The sequence below is a fragment of the Podarcis bocagei genome (assembly GCF_964188305.1).
Source record: "Podarcis bocagei genome assembly, chromosome: 10".
Classification (NCBI taxonomy): domain Eukaryota; kingdom Metazoa; phylum Chordata; class Lepidosauria; order Squamata; family Lacertidae; genus Podarcis; species Podarcis bocagei.
In genome coordinates, this window is record NC_138135.1 from 47,146,198 (window position 1) to 47,164,811 (window position 18,614).

Consider the following 18,614-nt stretch of genomic DNA (forward strand, 5'->3'; position numbering starts at 1 on the left):
TTTTTGCATTTCATTAATGAGGTGCAGTGACAGCTGAGTGAAGTGACACTGCCACATAAATCAAATCAGAGGATTGCCACTACTGAGCCAGCACTACCAGATCATCTAGCAGCAAGCAGGGATGGGGAAAAAACATTATTTATGAATTATTGTGGGCTTTAGCACTGTTTTATTAACTTCGTTATATTCTACATTCAGTTTCTGTGCACTGCTCTAATATTCTCTGACTAAAACACTATAAATGCTGAAATAAAATAAAACAGGAGAAACTCATGGGTTTATTACAAATAAATTAGCAAGGTGCTCACCAAGTAATGGAAATGTACATGGAAACACATCCTATAGGTTTTGCATGCACAAGGTCCCAGGTGGAAACCCAACATCTCTCAGTAGGGCTGAGGATGCTCTCTGTCAGAACCCTGAAGAGTCACGGCCAGTCAATATAGACAATGGACATATGGTATGACTACCTTACTAGTGGTACCTTATGTAATCAGGCAGTCTTTTTGCTTGAACTGAAAACCCTTGTCCTCCACTTCGGACCAAACATACCTTCTGCTCCAAAGTGGCAATTAACCCCAGAAGGGGAAGCGTCCGTTGCCCATCTCCAATGCCCTACATAGTCACATCTCTTTCTGGATTAAGCCCACCTCTCCCTATTTTGCTCAACCTAGTATAAGGGGCACATCTGTAGGCACAGGCTGTGCAGGTGTGATGTTACAGAAGCCTCCAAGTGCCAGGCTTCAGGGAATCCACACACCCCCCCTCACAGCAGGCTGCCAGTAATGGGAATACAATAAAATCTTACCAAGGTATTTTATTGAATATTCACAGAGAGAGAGATGCAGGATGCTGTCTCTAGGATAATGGTGTTGATCTGAGTAATCTCCTCCCCCACTTTACTCTCAGTCGACAGCAGCTCCACCCCTTATATGGTGGCTGCGTGAGGCCCTTTGTCTATTCGCTTTCTGTTCTTCCACTTTCACTGCCCTCTTGGTCCTAGGAGAAGGAGGGTCTGGAGTGCTTTCTACTGATAACGTGTCAGCCAGCTATTCTGGCTCTTCTGCTCCACCCTCCTCTTCTTCCATTATCTCCCAGATTTCTCCTTCTTCTGTCTCAGAGTCATGACCTTCTGCAAACCACCACTGTAAATCTTTACTGCCCTCCTCCTCCAGGGAAGGTTCAGAAGGAGGGCGGCAGCCTCCACCATTCCTCCTCAGTCCAGCCCCTGAGACCAAGTCGCCATTTATTGGAATGGCCCATTCAACTATTGGAAGAGCTGCTGGGATACCGCAGAATGTTCAGAAACATCCTTACATCTCAACAGTAAACAACCTCCGCAAGGAGTCTAGCAACAGAACAGGGTTTGTGCGGTATTGATAAAGAGTTGTAGAGTGTGGAGAGATGTTCAGGGCTCAGATTCTGCTTCTTGCACCTCTTTTAGTGGCTGACATCATTATTAGCTATGGACAGCTCCTTTGCATGCAACCATTAATAAATGTGTAAGGGCATATGTGTCAGAAGATACAGGGAGGTCATGAAGGTTGAATTTAGAGTATCGTATTTTTCGCCCTATAGGACGCACTTTTTCCCCTCCAAAAATGAAGGGGAAATGTGGGTGCATCCTATGGGGCGAATACAGGCTTTCGCTGAAGCCTGGAGAGCGAGAGGCTCTCGCTCTCCAGGCTTCAGGAAGCTCTGCGCAACCCTCCGGAGCCCGGCGCAAAGCTGCGCCAGCCTCCGGAGGGTCGCACAGAGCTGCCTGCCCTCCCGGGATCGGCGCAGCTCCGCGCAACCCCTCGGAGCCTGGCGCGAAGCTGCGCCAGGCTCCCAAAGGTTGCGCAAGCTCCCAGAGCGATGCTGAAGCTGCTCTGGGTCCCGTTCTGGGGGCTGGGGTTGGGGGAAGCTCGGGCTTCCCCCACCCCAGCCCCGTGCCTGGGTGGGTCAGGAAATAAATTTTTCCCCTTTATTCCCCCCCCCCCCAAATCTAGGTGCGTCCTATGGGCCGGTGCGTCCTATAGCGCGAAAAATACAGTAACTCGGTTAGATGAAACCCTTCTGCTAATTCAGGCATAGGCAAACTTGGCCCTCCAGCTGTTTTGGGACTACAACTCCCACCCATCCCTGACCACTGGTCCTGTTAGCTAGGGATGATGGGATCTGTAGTCCCAAAACAGCTGGAGGACGGAGTTTGCTTATGCCTGTGCTAATTTGTGTACTCTTCAACTTGTACTTACAGGAAATCCTATTTCAGCCAAGTATTTTAAACAGGAGTGACATGACAACATAGGAATAAGGCCAATAATATCCAACAAGCTTGCCTGTATCCTTTTTTTAAACTAATAAAATGCTTCAGTGCTCTATTTAATGGACCTAGTCTTGTTTATCACTTATATATTGCTGCTGAATAGAGTATGAGCTCAAGACTGCAAAATCAAGAAAACTTTCCCATTCATATGTAATATATGTTTAACTATTCTTTCTTTAAATCCTAGTCTGTTGGCATAGTGAACAAAAGGATAAGGTGACTGGGATAAATCAGAAGTACCTGTTTCTGAGAATAGTATTCTGCGGCTTCTGAGAATAGTGTTCTATTCTCAGAAGCTTTAATATGTGCAAAAATGTTCTGGAGTTTAGACTTCCATCTGGATGTGCATTTTACTTCTATACCTGTATCTCTCTTAATAGACATGCAGCAGATTAAAAGCAAAAATATTTTTTAAGGTAGAAAATGTGTAAATACTCGGTGTTCTGATTTAACTTATTTAAGGAATGTGGCTTAATCACAGGAATGCCATACTGTGCTATCGGTACTTTAGTTATAATTTTTCATTTAACAAGTTTTGTGAGAATACATTATCGCAACACAATGACATCAAAATAAGGTAAAGCATAATTCTTTTAACAATAAATGTTGAGTACCTGTTGTTTCCAAGGCCACGATCTTTGTTTTTAACGTCAAGGTCATAAATAAAGTGTTCTTGGGAGATTCCTACAATATTTTCTGCAGTTTCATTTCCCTTGATGGTGATAACAGGATAACCCATCTGCAGTGTCCACTGATCCATTACTTCTTGGATATTCACAAATTTCCCAACCTTCTTAAGTGCCTTCAAAACAAAAAGAAGAGAAAATTTCATTCAATATATTCAGGGAGTACTGCCAGTATTGTTACCTTTCGGGGGGGGGGGGAGAGAATAGAGGACTACTGCTCTTTGCTTCACTTCAAAAAACAACCATTCACAAAGTAACATAGGGTATTCATGTCTGGGGTAAGAACTTGTGCTTCTTCAGATGTTGCTGGACTACAATTCCGATTATCCCTGGCATTGGTCACCCTGGCTGGGGCCGATGAAATCTGCCAAACCACAGGTTCCCCAGTCCTACAACAGAGGCTAGCCCATTACTAAGGTAAAGGTAAAGGGACCCCTGACCATTAGGCCCAGTCGTGGCCGACTCTGGGGTTGCGGCGCTCATCTCGCTTTATTGGCTGAGGGAGCCGGCGTACAGCTTCCGGGTCATGTGGCCAGCATGACTAAGCCACTTCTGGCGAACCAGAGCAGTGCACGGAAACGCCGTTTACCTTCCCGCTGGAGCGGTACCTATTTATCTACTTGCACTTTGAGGTGCTTTTGAACTGCTAGGTAGGCAGGAGCAGGGACCCAACAACGGGAGCTCACCCCGTTGCGGGGATACGAACCGCCAACCTTCTGATCAGCAAGTCCTAGGCTCTGTGGTTTAACCCACAGCACCACCCGCGTCCCATTGCTAGCAACATATTAAAAGGAACTACACAGAAAGTGGACACAGGACTGTAATCTGACAATTTTAATTACCAAATTTATACAAAGAATTTCAACCTTAGTCATGGTGGAACCCGGACCTGCCTTCACTGCAGTTAAAATGGTGCTGACGTAATGTTTAAGAGGCACTAGACAACTGTTCTCCAGAAAAGGGAGGAACTAGAAAAGGAAGTACATAATATTGCATTCTTTTTCTGATCTAAGAGAATCTCAAATCTTGTGTCTGCCCTGCTCAAACGATGCATTTTGTCGCGCGCGTTTTGCAAACCCTTTCATCTCAGTGAAGTATGGCCCCTTCTTTAGCAATGAGCATTTAGAGGCATATTCCCTGCCACATGCTGGTTCATCTAGTCACGTGGGACTAGAGCTGTATTGGGGCAACATTTTGTTTCCCATGCCCCTTTGCACTTTATTCAATATGATTTTAATCTGTCTTTTTGTTTGTGAAGCAACAGCTAGCACATACTTGGGAAGGAGGAGTTTTCACATGCTCTTTTCCATCATGACTGACATTACAGCTATTTAGCTGCCCTAGAATACTTAGAGTTGACTGCACCAAATCATAAACAGCTTCTCTTTTAGTCCATTACACTTCTATGTTGCATCCTGCTTCCCCTTCAGTTCATCTCAAAGGAGCTGATATCTGGATCCATTTGTTTTGATTATCCATTTCTAGATACTCTGTCTTTCACATTCCATAAATTTTTATTTAAGAATTTTCCAAAATGATATTCAGAAACGCAAATAAAACACTAATTAACAGGAATATGAGTTTCAGCATGGGATATTTATTCCTTGGGTTAACCCAAGTTCCCTGAAAACTTTAAACTGTATTACCTCTGACAGCGTGTTCCATAGGTCCTTTCTGGCAGCATTGCCATACTTGTGAATGGTTAGATAATCCTACAAAACATATGTAAACCAGTTGTTATTGTAAAAAAAAGCAAACTTATTCCAAGTCAAACTATGGTGCTCTATTGATACAACAATTAAGTATATTCTCATACACAAATCATATACATGTATCTTATAAGTTACAACAATAAGTTACAGCAATATTATTTCTTAATTTGGGGCTGCGCCCCTGTTCATTTGCCAATCCCCTCAGCCATCCCCTCCATATTAACTCCCTAGAGCAGTGGTGGCCAAACTTGGCCCACCAGCTGTTTTGGGACTACAATTCCCATCATCCCTGACCACTGGTCCTGTTAGCTGGGGATGCTGGGAGTTGTAGTCCAAAAACAGCTGGAGGGCCAAGTTTGGCCACCACTGCCCTAGAGCTTCCCCTTACCACTTCATAAAACTACTAAGCACCCTTTTCACCTTCTGCACAGAAGCCACTATAATCTCTTCCACCCTCTTTCCCCTGCCTCCTCCTTCTTCCTTTTTCAACTTTCCCTTGCATGGAGACACCCCCCCCCCCCAGTAACATTAGTTTGTTCAGTTAGGAAAGGTTACGTTGATGGATGCTGTACATATATGGGTGTTTGCTTGTCAATCAAATACTACGTACATTGAATCTGGAACTTCATGTTGAAGACAACACATGGTATTAGGAGTGAAATACAATATGTAAACAAAGGTAGGGATAAACAACTTTCAAAATTATAATTTGATGAACGAACTTTTTGCTCTCAAATTAATTCTCAAACTTTTAAATTTTCAGACTTTTTTATTAAAAATAAATAAATTGCAGCTTCTGCAACAGTTTCCAGCTCTGGGAAACTTTCCAAAGATAGGTGCTACTTATTATTTCAGCAGACTGTTTTGTGGTTTGTGTCAAGAAACCACAGACTCTGGTTGATAGCTAAATCTGTTATTAAACATTTTTAAAAGGAACAGTCTATTCAAGACTTATGTCTATTAAGGTTTTATGGGTCTTGCAATTTGATTCTGCAGAAATATATAATGCTATCAAACCAAGTGCACAAATTTTAGTTTGAAACTTCTCTTAAAGAAGTGGGGTTCATCTCATGGAACAGAAGCTTCTTATGCGCAAGGGTTCTACTAAATGCTAAGGCAATTGTTAGATCAGCAAGTGTCTTTCAATGAATGTAATTAAGGTTTCTGACAATGTAAGTTTAATATTGATTTCTTTTGTCCTTTTCATTCCTAAGTTTTATCTCCCTACCTACACCATACTAGGGCTAGGATTACATTTTATAGATCCAGCTTCATTTTGTTCAGTGTTCTGGAGCTCCATAAAGCATATTAAATTGGATATAGAGCAAGAGATTTTCTACTTGATCTAAGCATAAAATGTGAATACATTAAAATGCATTTTATTTATCAGGTAAAAAGAGGGATTCCCATACATGTGAATGTTCACCACCTTCACTTAAGAAAAGCAGTAGAAGGCAAGCCCTAATTTCAAGCAAAATCATTAAAAATTGTGCTGACTGTGTTTTCTGCTTGGTATGTGCGTGAACTAGGTATTTCAATGGTAATTAGTGTTTGGGGAGCAAACATCCTGATGCACAAATTGCAAGCACTCATGACAGATTTAGCTTTATTTCTGTGAACTCGCTGTACAAGAAGCAGAAACTCCCATATAATCACAGCTTAGAAAAGTTAAATGAGAACACTGACTCACTTTAACCACAATGCATAGTTTTTTAAATGTCATGAAAATACGCCTTAGAAAAGATAGCAGAATATATGCTCCTCCAACTTACTGTGCTAATATCTAAAAATAAACAACTCAATGGTTTCTCCAGGTGAGCTGATTATTTTTATAATAAAAACACCCACAGTAAGCATATAAACAAGATGGGTTATCTAAGTCAGCCCCACTTATAAGAGGGTACGACTGGTTTTGTTTCCACATTAGTTGCTATAACCAGTAGATGCATATGTTGGAAGGGTTTCCAATATTTGCCTTTCTCAACTCCACATTCTCAGCTTCACATGGAAAATTCTATGCTCAGAAGATCACTGCTAGCGATGATATATTGTGACCCAGTTCCACCATATGCAATTAGGGGATAACTTAAAAATGTATCCATGCTAATGCTAAATGTTACATTAGAATCAGCCCTCAGTGTCAAAGGAAGAAAGACCAAGATCTTGAAATGTATGAGGAACTTTTCAAATCCCAACAGACCACAATAGTTGTCAGGAATTTATGAAGTTCAGTCTTAAAGCTAATTTGACTGCTATGCTGCCATGACTGATAGAAGAAGAGTATTTCACTTCTGTCATTGATGTTCTCCTGATGTTGGCATGATCTTGAGCTGTATATTGGCAATGTTTTACTGTACACAACAGGTGTGAAGCTGCCCCAACATTTACGCCAACAAGTCAATGCATGTTTCTTAACAGTCTACATTAAGCCACTACATTAGCTGCTACCGTTTGTTTTAATTCTTCCTACAGAACATTTGTAGGCAGAGGAAAACTTTTTTTTTCTTTGGTATTTGTTTTATATACCATGGAAGCTTGAATTTTCCTTTTAATTTCCAAATACGCCATTTCAGTAAAAAATAATATGTAGAGCTTATATAAAGAGAAAATAATGACACTTGAAATGAACTGCAAGCTACAAACTCATGATACACAGCACTATTCATTATATTTTGGTTTTTTGGTTTTGGTTTTTGCACTATTCAACTGCTCTAGGGCTAGATTGATTTTGTTCCACACTCTGCCTTTAACAATCAAGTGGCTTGTAAAATTAGCAACTGTAGCATTGTGCCTCTTTCAATGCCAGGTTCTGCTGGGCAATCCACAGGGAGATTATAATGAACACAGTACAAATTCCTCCTCCCAAAAATTCCAGCTCAAGTACCTTGCTGTGAGAAACAGCAAGGAAATATAATGGAATCCCCCAAATCCCATCTTTGTGGGAATACTATGAGCCAACACAGGCCAACATTTTAGCACACACTCTACCACCATATTTTTCATATTCTAGGTCTTAAACATGTTTTCACATTACATTTAACAGTTTTCTTCCAGGAAGACCATTAATACCACAAAACATTCAAAAGTAGGTCTCCATCTTATATAAAAATGAAGAATATGCAGAAAGGCTGTCTTTACCATACAATGCCATAATTAAAATAATAAACTATACATGTAAAGAATTAGAAAGGTTATCTCTTTCTACTCCCCACAGAGAGAGCTGCTGTGAATTGAGGATAGGTTCTCCAAAATGGGTAATCACCAAGAGAATTCGTTTTAAAATTGTAAATAAATAAACCAACGGACAGGTAAATTCTTTTTCAGTTGTTAAAATCCAGGACACCCATGCATCCAGAAAGCTCTTATTTTTGCATGTCCAGTAAATTTATCTAGGTTTTTTTTTTTTTTTTACCTTTATTAATGAACTCCTGGGGGAGGGCAGGAAGGAGAATTCCTCATGACAATTTGATCTTCCGAGCTTCCCAAACTCTGGTGTTGATAAAGTGACTAAGTTAGAGATCAATTTGTTGCCCATGTACTTATGGAAGGTCTTTACAATGGAAGAGGAGTGGAGGTGAATTTTGCAAATTTGCAGCCTCTTGCACACACCCATCCTGCTCTGGAGAGTATGCTAACTCTCCAGAACCAATTTTTGTGGGGTGCTGCTGCAGCAAGTGAGTGGAAGAATTGGCACAAATAATTTCTCCCTTCTGTTAGCAAAGCCATCCACTAGATCAAAAAAGGCTTCACATAGGCACAAGGCAACCACCAGATTCCATCCTAAAGAGAGAATTTTATCTTATTATATCTGCCAGAACAAAACGTTCAAGGTTTCCTTAGAAAATGACGTCATCAGTGATTACCTATTTTGGGGAATCTGTCCTCAATTTAAAGACAGCTCTCATCTGGCCTGCATACAGACATATTTGGGATTGCTAAACCTCCTTCTTTAGCTCAGTTGTAATGGCTTTTATTCACCCAAAATGAAGCCATTAAGTAATTTTTCCATGCTTTCAATTTTTTGCTCTAAGACTTATAATGACATTACTTGAAATAAAATATTGATTCTAAGTAGAATACTTATTTTAGTGGTTGTAATCCTGCCAAAGAAGCATAATTTCAGCTTTCCACACACTTAATATCTTCCTTAATGGTTAAAAAACACAAACCAACTATTATTTCTCTCCTCAATCTGACACAGATTCAAAACAATTATAATTACCATGTATTTCCAAAACTTGATTTGAGTCAATTGAGTACATTTCGGAGTTAACCATATCAGGGTGGTTCTAAACAGCTTGAGTTTTTACCACCATTAATTTTAAACTAATTTCCAAATGCAATATAGTTCCATACTCTTGAAGTTCATGTTGAATCTCTCCAGAATAGTTCTTCTGGCCATCTTCAAGTAATGCAGATTTGACACATTGCTTAATTGTATTATGATGGGGTCAGCTAAACCTCTAACAGGGGAACGCCTATCACTTTTCACTTGTTAATTGAACAACTGTCCCATTCAAAGAGGCAACTGCTCCCAATTGTGATATAATCCCTCAATTACTTTAATGAATGTCCCAAGCCCACCCTTGTAACCTCTTAATAACCAGGGATACATTTATGAAACATTGAACAGCTGCCTAATGTTATCAGAGACCTGTCCATTAGGTAAGAATCCAAACTGGACATTGCTATTATTTATCTACATATCTTCTTCATTTACACATAAAAGGGAGAAAAGGATATGTTTAATATTTTATATGAAAATTGATACGTTATCCCCCCCTCTCACTATATTAATTCCTGGGGCTCTGCTGCTTCAAGTGCCAAAATGGTTCACTTCTGATACCACAGTCAATCTGGGAGAAATGTTATTGGTGTGGGGAGAGGGGCTCAGTTCTCCCTATCCATATATTAATGAAAAATTTAAGTTCACTTCACTTTATACTTGAATGGAGCAGAAATATGGAGAGCAAATGTTGGTGTCCCCATCACATCTAGTTTAGCCCTAAAGCCTCATTTTTGGTGAATCTTTTGTGGTGCTAATATTCCAGGAATGTTGCTTTAAAATTGTCAGTATATCAATATCTACTATAATGGGATAGTAGATTGCAGTAAATGGAAATGGAAAGTAGAAATAGCAATAAATGGAAAGAACTGCTACACCGTAGGACATTCATTTAAACTTTTATCTCCTCAAAGGACTTTCCTGCCACTTTACTTATTACTCTTTCCAAGATTTAATTGTGCCTCACAACTTATCCCCACCCATCCTGCCTTCTCAATGTCAAGACTGATTCCTCAAAGGCTGATCTGAGATGACAGGCCACATAATTCTAAGTGAATGAGTAGAAAACAAAGTAACTTGCCGTGAGGTGGCTTGACAACTCAGTTCAGGGAGTATGTTCTTGTGTGCAGAGGTTTGTGTCTGAATGCAGAAAGGCTGATGCAAAAATAAAATTGGCAAACTACTAGGAAAAAAAATAAGTCAAGCAGAGAGCACATTATTTTAACTTATCTTTTGAGGCACGCATGCACACACTAATGTCTTCATCCACCTGCCAGGCCAGCTGTCAATCGTATCCTATCCCCTCAAGAGACCATTCTGGAAAATCCAGCTTTCTACAACATAAGGATACCTCAAATGTAGCCATAATTTTCATAAATGGGCCCTATTTCATGCAGAAGACCCTATGTTGTGACCCTATTCACCAGAAGCGAATTTAAGCTATTTAAGCTGATTTCAATTAAAGACACTTTAGAAAGTTGAAGCAGGGGAAAGAAATGTTAGCTTAGCTGAATATATAAATAAACTGGAGGGATGGAAGTTTAACTTCATCATGGTTCTGTTATTATAACATAATTGTATCTTGTCCTTTCTCCAAGGAGTTTAGAGCAATATTGCTTGTATTAAGAGATTCCAGGGGGGAATGTTAGATGAAGACATGGTGAACCTAGGTTTCCCAAACTGAAACTGAACAGCTGGCCACTGCAACCTCTGGCTCTGTTTAAATTCAAAGCATCTGAGTTCAGAAAGCAAAGAGACGTGTGACTATATTCTCCACAGACTCAGATACATTTCTGGACATCATTCTCTCTTCCTCAAAGAACAGCCCTGTGAACCACATGGCAAACCACAATCCAAAAATGGTTTGCTTTGTAGTACGCTCAAAGCAAAAACAGAAAGCCATGCACAGTTGGCCTTCTGTGGGCCAAACTAAAAGTGGCAACATTCAGATGTGTATTTATATTTCTTGACATCATTAGTCAATTTATAAAAGCACCTCACAGTGACATACAAGTAATAGTAAGGCACTCAATAAAGAATACAATATATGTAAACGATATAATTGAAAATAATCACAATGAGGAATAGTAAAGCCACAATCCCTCCATCTTCCAACAACACATGGAAAAAGAAAACATCACCAACTGTTGCTAATGAAAAGGGGAATTAACAGTCAAATGCCTGGGAGAAAAGACTTTGCCTAGCACTGAACATTCCATAGACCAAGTGCTGGGACGGAAAGGGATGTTTCCTTGTTACCAAACTTCAAACAACCATAGGAGCAACTGTGTGGCTTTGAAAGGGTAAGTGGTAGGTGTGAGGGCCCCAGTCTAGATTGCGAACCTGATGGGGCAGAAGAGAGTTTAACCTGGTTGCCTGTGTCAGTGGTTTTAATAAGGATTAGAACACCATCCCTACAATATGCACTGAAAGGAAGGCTCTAACTCAAGCCAATAGAACCTTTCTTTTCAGTAAGATAGATAGCAGCTGCAGGGCCCCTATACTAGATAGGGACAAGTAGTGGAGAGATTTTTTTTTATAAAAAAAATAAAGCCTACCTACCCCACCAGGGTCCAAATCTGAGCTTAGCTCACTGCATCTGCCAATTACGCAAAAAAAAAAAGACAATTCCTCTACAAATACAATTCAGGGAATTGCTAATTGCATGAACTGTGACACATTTAGTTTGACTCCCGCACTGTGTCCATAAGTGACACACCTGCAAACCAGCCACCCACAAGAGAAACAAAGAATGTGTATTTGATGGTTTCTCCTCACACATAGCATTATTTCTCTTAAAGAATTGCCAAAAGTATGAATTTGATGACTTCTTTTTATAGAAGTACAATATACCTAGACTATAGATGAAATGATTAGGATTATATTGGCATGAGAAGTATTCAATAATATTTTAATCTAATGGGATTTTGCATGTTACTCTTTTGTTTTTATGACACATGCAAGGCATTTTTATCTAATAGGGTAAGAGAAAAATACGATAATCGCTGTCCTTTCCTATAACCACTTTACTATGTTTTATTGTAGCAGTTCTTATTAATGTATCACGTTTATCAAATAGGGAGCCTGCAACAAAACAAAGATAATACAAATTTTCCAATACATTAACCTATTGGTATTGGCATTTTAAAATGGCTGCATTGAACTAAAGACTAACAACATTGTTTGAAGATCACAAAATGTCTGCATTGTGCCTCTATCTTTCACACATCCCTAGACATAAAAAATAAAACTGCAAAAGCTTGTCAAATTATAGTCGGTCTCTGAAGAAAATTAAAATGCTTAAATTATCTGGAAAGTGTGTTACCTGAATACTGAGGCAGATGGCTTGAATATTTGAAGAGAAAACAGAATAAAATCTCCTAAAGGTTTTTGACAGATGTTTGTAGCAACAGTGTTTGTGAATAAGTTTACAAGTCCTTTTTTAAGTGTGTGCTTATGCTTAGGAAAAACCTGTCCACTCATACTGAAGAAGGCCTTTATCCCTTTTCTATGTTCACTCTCAATTCTACCTGACTCTTCATCAAAACAAGATGATTAAAGGTAAAGGGACCCCTGACCATTAGGTCCAGTTGTGGGCGACTCTGGGGTTGCGGCGCTCATCTCGCTTTATTGGCCGAGGGAGCCGGCGTACACCTTCTGGGTCATGTGGTCAGCATGACTAAGCCGCTTCTGGCGAACCAGAGCAGCACACAGAAATGCCGTTTACCTTCCCGCCAGAGCAGTACCTATTTATCTACTTGCACTTCATGCTTTCGAACTGCTAGGTTGGCAGGAGCAGGGACTGAGCAACGGGAGCTCACCCCGTCGCGGGTATTTGAACCGCCGACTTTCTGATCGGCAAGTCCTAGGTTCTGTGGTTTAACCCATAGTGCCACCCGCGTCCCTTTTTAAACAAGATGATAGATCATATCAAAATTAGGTTTCAAGTGAAATATCAGAATTATGTAAATTATAAAAATGATTCAACTTCCTATTTTTCCCCTCTGCACAGATCAACTTAGATCAGTGAATTCACTCCATATTCAAAGTGCTTCCAGATGTTACTCCAAACAAGGACAGTAGCTGTTAATCCAACCCAGCCAGGCCCAAAGTACTAGTGGAATTTAAAAATCCCAGGTCAACCAGGATTAACGAAAACACACATGACAGCCGTGGTGGAAGTATTTGGCTCTATCTAACATTTGTCTACAGGGAAGCTTATTGTCGGTCAGAGAGACTTTTCATAAGGCAAATAAATTGCATGGATTATGCCCTGGCTGATAAAATATTTGACGTACAGAGAAAGGCCTCCTTAGGTAATAAAAATGATGGGAAATATCTTGTTAACAAAAAGGCAGGCCTTTTTTGGTGACTCATCAGCTGATGAGTCAATACTATTGACTGTGTTTACCAGTGACTAATTTTTAAGGATACTAATGATGTTCCCCCTTTACGCGAATAACAGGGATACTGAAAGAATTATATGTCTACCTCTTAGAAACACAGTTATGTCTTGCCTGGTAATTCAGAATGGGTCAGGATGATTTTACTCTTAAGTACGTTTGTCAGAGGGCGCTAGGATGATGGATACAAGACAGCTTGGAGGAAAACTGAAAAGCAGGGGCAGGGTCCCATTTTGCCTTGAGGCTTCCTCCCCACCAATGTTAATGGGGGGGGGGTTGAACTGAAGAAAACAAACTCCAAAGAAAAATGTTGTCTGGATGAGTAAAACGATTTTAACAGTTTTTATTTAGGAATATACAGCATTAGAGAATGATGATTCTTGCATATGCAGTACAACACTCAAAACTGCACCTAGAAGGTGGTGCCATCTTTAGGAGAAGAGCATGAAGGATCTTTATTGTTTGCTGCTTGCCTTTTTCTGAGAACCCTCAGGGTAGTTTGGAGATACTACATATGTTGTTTCTGTGGTCTTTGACCTGGCAGATCCATTATGGTTAACCTTTTTACCTCTGTCCTCAAATGACTTGTGATATGAGCACTCTGCTACAGACTAAGAAACAAGCAGCTTATTGCCCTGCCTTGTAGGAGGATAAAAAGGTCAGAAGGACATAGGGCAGAAACTACAGCAGACTAGTTGCGTGTAAAATCAGAAAGTATGGTTGAAAACTGAGCTCTAAAACTGACCCACAGAAGGAAGTGGAATACAAGTTGGTATATTTGCAATTCTGCTTGTACAAAACTATTTTAAATGTCATAAATATGCCACATGGCACAATTTTGTATTATAACTAAGTTATACATGATGCAACTTTTATATTGTTCAAAGGGGAGTAAGATTTGGGTTTGATAACAAACTACTAATTATATCTCTCCCCACCCCACCCCAATAACTGTTAGGAGAAACCTTTTATTTCCCCCTATGGTTCGCATGTTTCAGAAAATTCCATATCTCTAAGTTTCCACTCAAACCCAAATGTGAAGGTCTAGGGGCCCTAGACTAGGGCAGGCTTCCTCAACCTCAGCCCTTCAGATGTTTTGAGAATACAATTCCCATCACCCCTGACCACTGGTCCTGCTAGCTAGGGATCATGGGAGTTGTAGACCAAAAACATCTGGAGGGCTGAGGTTGAGGAAGCCTGATCTAGGGGATGGAGCTGGCAGGGCATTCATGTTGATAATGGGTCCAGAATGAATGCACAGGGGATGAGCACTCTAACCCTCTTCCCAACATGAATGCCTTCCAGCTCCATTCCCAAGATACCTGACAAGTCATGAGTCTGAAGGAGAAACCTATGTAAGTACAGGTATATGCATATAAAACTCTTAACGATTGGGAGCTCTGCACTATCAGGTACTCTTACTACTCTTAAGGTCTTATTTCACAACTGAACTGAATGTGCCAAGGTTTTGGGACTGGGACTGGGGTGGGTATTCATGTTAGGGGCATGACCAGTGCACCAGCCCTACTGGCTTCTGTCATGGCTGAAAATTGGCCGCTGTTTCTTTAATGCTTAAGAAGCTGGTCAGCATGAATCAGCGGCCTTCACCCTATATATAGAGTGAGAAATGTTAGTTTGTTGTTGGGTTGGTTGGATGGTTAGTGAAAGCTGGTAGTGTTGATGTATGTACAGTTGGTCAGTCGCTTCTGCAGAAAGACTCTTAAGAATAAAAAGCAGAAAGTACTCTGTAAGGATACTTTTCTTGTGGACTCTTTTATGCCGACAAGGGTCCAAGGATCAGGCTGAGGTGACAAAGGGAGGTCAGAACCTTTTTTTGTTTTTCAAAAACACTGACAGCTTCTTCACAGCTCTCTGGATGTGCACAGGCAAAAGTCTGAAAGGGGCTGCAGTAGGCATATTGTTAAGCTAGATGCTTCAGATATCCTGAGAACAACTTATTTGCTGTTGTTCAGCATATTAGGGTTTTCTTTCTGGCTGCATCTATTAGCCTTGGGAGTATAAAAAATAAACATAACCCTAGCAACAAATAATATTCACCACCACCACTAATATTTGGCAATAGGAACTTTAAAAAGACCAGGCTATAACATGAGAATTGTGGTCTTCTGGATCAACTTGGTATTCTGAATCTACTGTGAGAAGAATGAACTTATTTGGCTGATAGGCACAAGGATAAGAAACGTTAGGGAAAATGGAAGAAGACGACCCACATGAGCCTATGACATTGTTTAAAGTTCCCAGATAAGGATAAGGAAAAAATGACCCCAAACAAGAAAGCAGCATTACAGCTCAATCAGAGCAGACAAGTTGAAGGGCATTTAAGTATTACAAGGAGAGGGCAGGTCAAACTTAGAATAAAAATATTACAAAAACAGGACTAGCTGAGCAGAGGTTTGCTTCTCTTGCAGTTGCTCACTGCACCATAAAATGCCTTATGACATACTGTAAGAACACTAGGTTTATTCCATGCCTTTATTTTTAAAAAATGTTTCAAATTCAACAGTGAGTGCAATTAGAAGCAATAAAAAAAAACTTTGCTACCAGAAAGGCATATGTGCAATTAAATTATTATCCTCAAACAAGCAGCTTTAAGTACTAAAGTAAGAGAAATGATACTAGTATCTTATAATTCTTTCTGGAGCCAGCACTGATACATAAATTTGTAGAATTATAATTTGGATAATTCTTTCCCTCCTTGCAATTTACAGTTGATAGTCCACTGTCAATTATGATGATGATGATTTTAAAAAACTACTTATATGTTGCCCAACTTAAAAATCAGTGTTAAGCTAGGGTGGCTATTTGTCCTACTTTTTTCATTAAAGTTTTTCTCTGCTTGAAGAGCAGTCTAGTCCAAGTCTGGTTTAAAGATAAAGAACCACTGGGGGAAAGAGCAAGGTGTTTGAATTTGTCCATCAACAGGCAGCACCTGGAGAGCATGCTGAGCAGGCATGCAGGAAGTTTTCGCCCCTACCGTGAGATGTGCTGTATTTCTATTTATAATACAGTAATTATTTCTGCTTTTTTATCTATACCCATGAATTAGCACATGCATATTTTATGGAAACCTGTGTCCTCTTTTTTGTTGATGTGCTACCTTTTGGTGAGGTAAAGTTATGTGGCCACCCTATATTACGCTTTTCTTAAATCTGAAACACATTGCCTTCAAAAAGATTACATGGTGTAAATAAATAAATAAATATAAATAAATAAATGCATTTTTTTCAGAAAGATGTCGTAAGTTTACCCCAAGTGATCCTCACAGGCACTGTGGGAGGGCTAAATTGGTACCTCATCCCACTCTGTCCTACTCCTCTGCCCTTGTTTCTCTCTCTGCACCTCTCTGTCACTCCATTCACAAATATGTCTGACATAGTCTATGTCCCATATCCCACTTTCATGAACCACTTTGAATTGTTTCAGCATTTGGAGGCATGGCTACTTCTGGCCTTGTTCTGCATTCACCATCCCAGTTTTCCAAAAATTCCTCTTGTTGCCGTTTCCTTTCAATTACACAAGGCAAAGCAAGAAAAGGGGAAAAAAGACGACGCCACATGTGCACACAAAAAACAAACAAATCCAGCACCTGAAATTGCTATGGCTCAACTTACTCTTTAAAACAGGAACTTTCCTTCCTAGTGCAATTTCTGGTTTTCCTCCCTCCCTTCTTCCCTCAGATGAATTAACATGTATCTGAAAGAGCTAGAGATGGCTCAGATAATGATAGCACCAGATTTGAAGAGGATTGGGGATGGGCAGTATAACATTAAAATCTTCCTCTGCAGATGGTGTAGTAGGGCAGAGACAATAACCTGACCTTCTACCAGGTGAGCCACTGCTGCTTACCACAAGGCAGGAGGGATGGGGTGAAGTGGCGGCAACTTCAGCGAGGAGGAAATCCACCAGCAGGAGCATCAAATTAGCTCAGTTGGTGTGTTCGTTCAACACTACCACACCCTCTGGGGAAGTAGCAGCGACTCACCAGCTGAGACATCAGGTAAGCACCTCGGTCCACCATACCATCTGTTACTTGTCTTCCTCCTAAAATGTTCTAGTGCGTTCTTTGCTTACAAAGATGGATTTAGGGGAGCCTTACTGGTTCGCCTGCACTGGGCGCCGAGCTGAGAGGGCACCAGAACAATGATGTCAAATGGAAGGCAAGGGCAGGTGTGCCAAACGTCGGGTGCTGCTGAAATTTGAAAGCCCAAAGTCCGCCACTGTTGCTTATAACAGATCTCTAAAACTTATGGGCTGCCAAGCTGAATGAAGTCCATCTGCCCTTGCATTGTGGTGCTCTGCCCCCTTTTCGCAGTCCCATTCCGATTGCAAAGAAGGGATGCTTACTGGGCCCTGTGGCCATAGGATGTAGATGGTTATTTGCAGGTTGTCTCGAGTTCTGGAGGCCTATCAAATAAAGGCATGCTGGTGGTCCATTTTGAGACCCGGCAGAGGTAATAAGTGAGGGAAATGTCTCTCTGTGTGTTTACTAATGAACATTATGGATTAGCAGCCCTTCATTATGGCTACATTAACAGTTAAGTAATCAGTGAACACTGAAAACAGCAGTGCACTAAGATCTGAACCAGGGCCCCAAACTGAGAAAAACACAGAATGTATCATTTATGAAGTCATACACATAGTGATTTAAATAAAATGTTTGCAGTTGTGAAGCTCTAAATTTGACAGACCTGAAGGAAGTAGCTGTGTCTTCCCCTCAGAAACCAGTTTCTTAATATGGGTATATGCAAAGACCACTTTTTTTCTATTAGTACTAAAGCTCCCTATTAGCTAGCTTTGAATGTCACAAAGGCAATGAGAGTGTGGTCACAAAGCAATCTGCATTTGAAATCTGAAACAAAATGTTTAAGGGGTGGCACAGCCACTACTGAACATGGTTTGATAGTGCCTATAAAGTTTCAAGGTACCTCTACTAGATGGTTAAATTTGCTTTAAGGAATATATTATTTGATGGATTATGTCAATGAAAAACAAAGCATTCCTGAGAATTCCTATATAGTAACTTTCTAACTCTCTCTCTCTCTCGAAACATAGCAACAATATTGATTGACATTTTACAAACTCATATAATGGCATTCTACGAGAGAATGAAATGGAGTATTTTCCAGAGGCATTGTAATAGTACTTGTTAATTGTGCCAGTATTGACTGAGTTGGTTCAAGCTCACACTAGCAAAGTCAG

The 18,614-nt window shown here is 40.3% G+C and overlaps 1 protein-coding gene across 2 annotated transcripts in view; it reads right to left on the reverse strand.

The window, feature by feature from the left end:
- The window catches only part of TRHDE (thyrotropin releasing hormone degrading enzyme), a 210,400-nt gene that overhangs the window by 52,463 nt on the left and 139,323 nt on the right, over positions 1-18,614 (reverse strand). For both annotated transcript variants that reach the window (XM_081211937.1, XM_081211936.1), the window contains 2 exons: positions 4,641-4,706; positions 2,923-3,110 (listed from right to left, as the gene is read on the reverse strand). In XM_081211937.1, the coding sequence (XP_081068063.1) occupies positions 2,923-3,110; positions 4,641-4,706 (254 nt within the window). The remainder of the gene's footprint in view (positions 1-2,922; positions 3,111-4,640; positions 4,707-18,614) is intronic.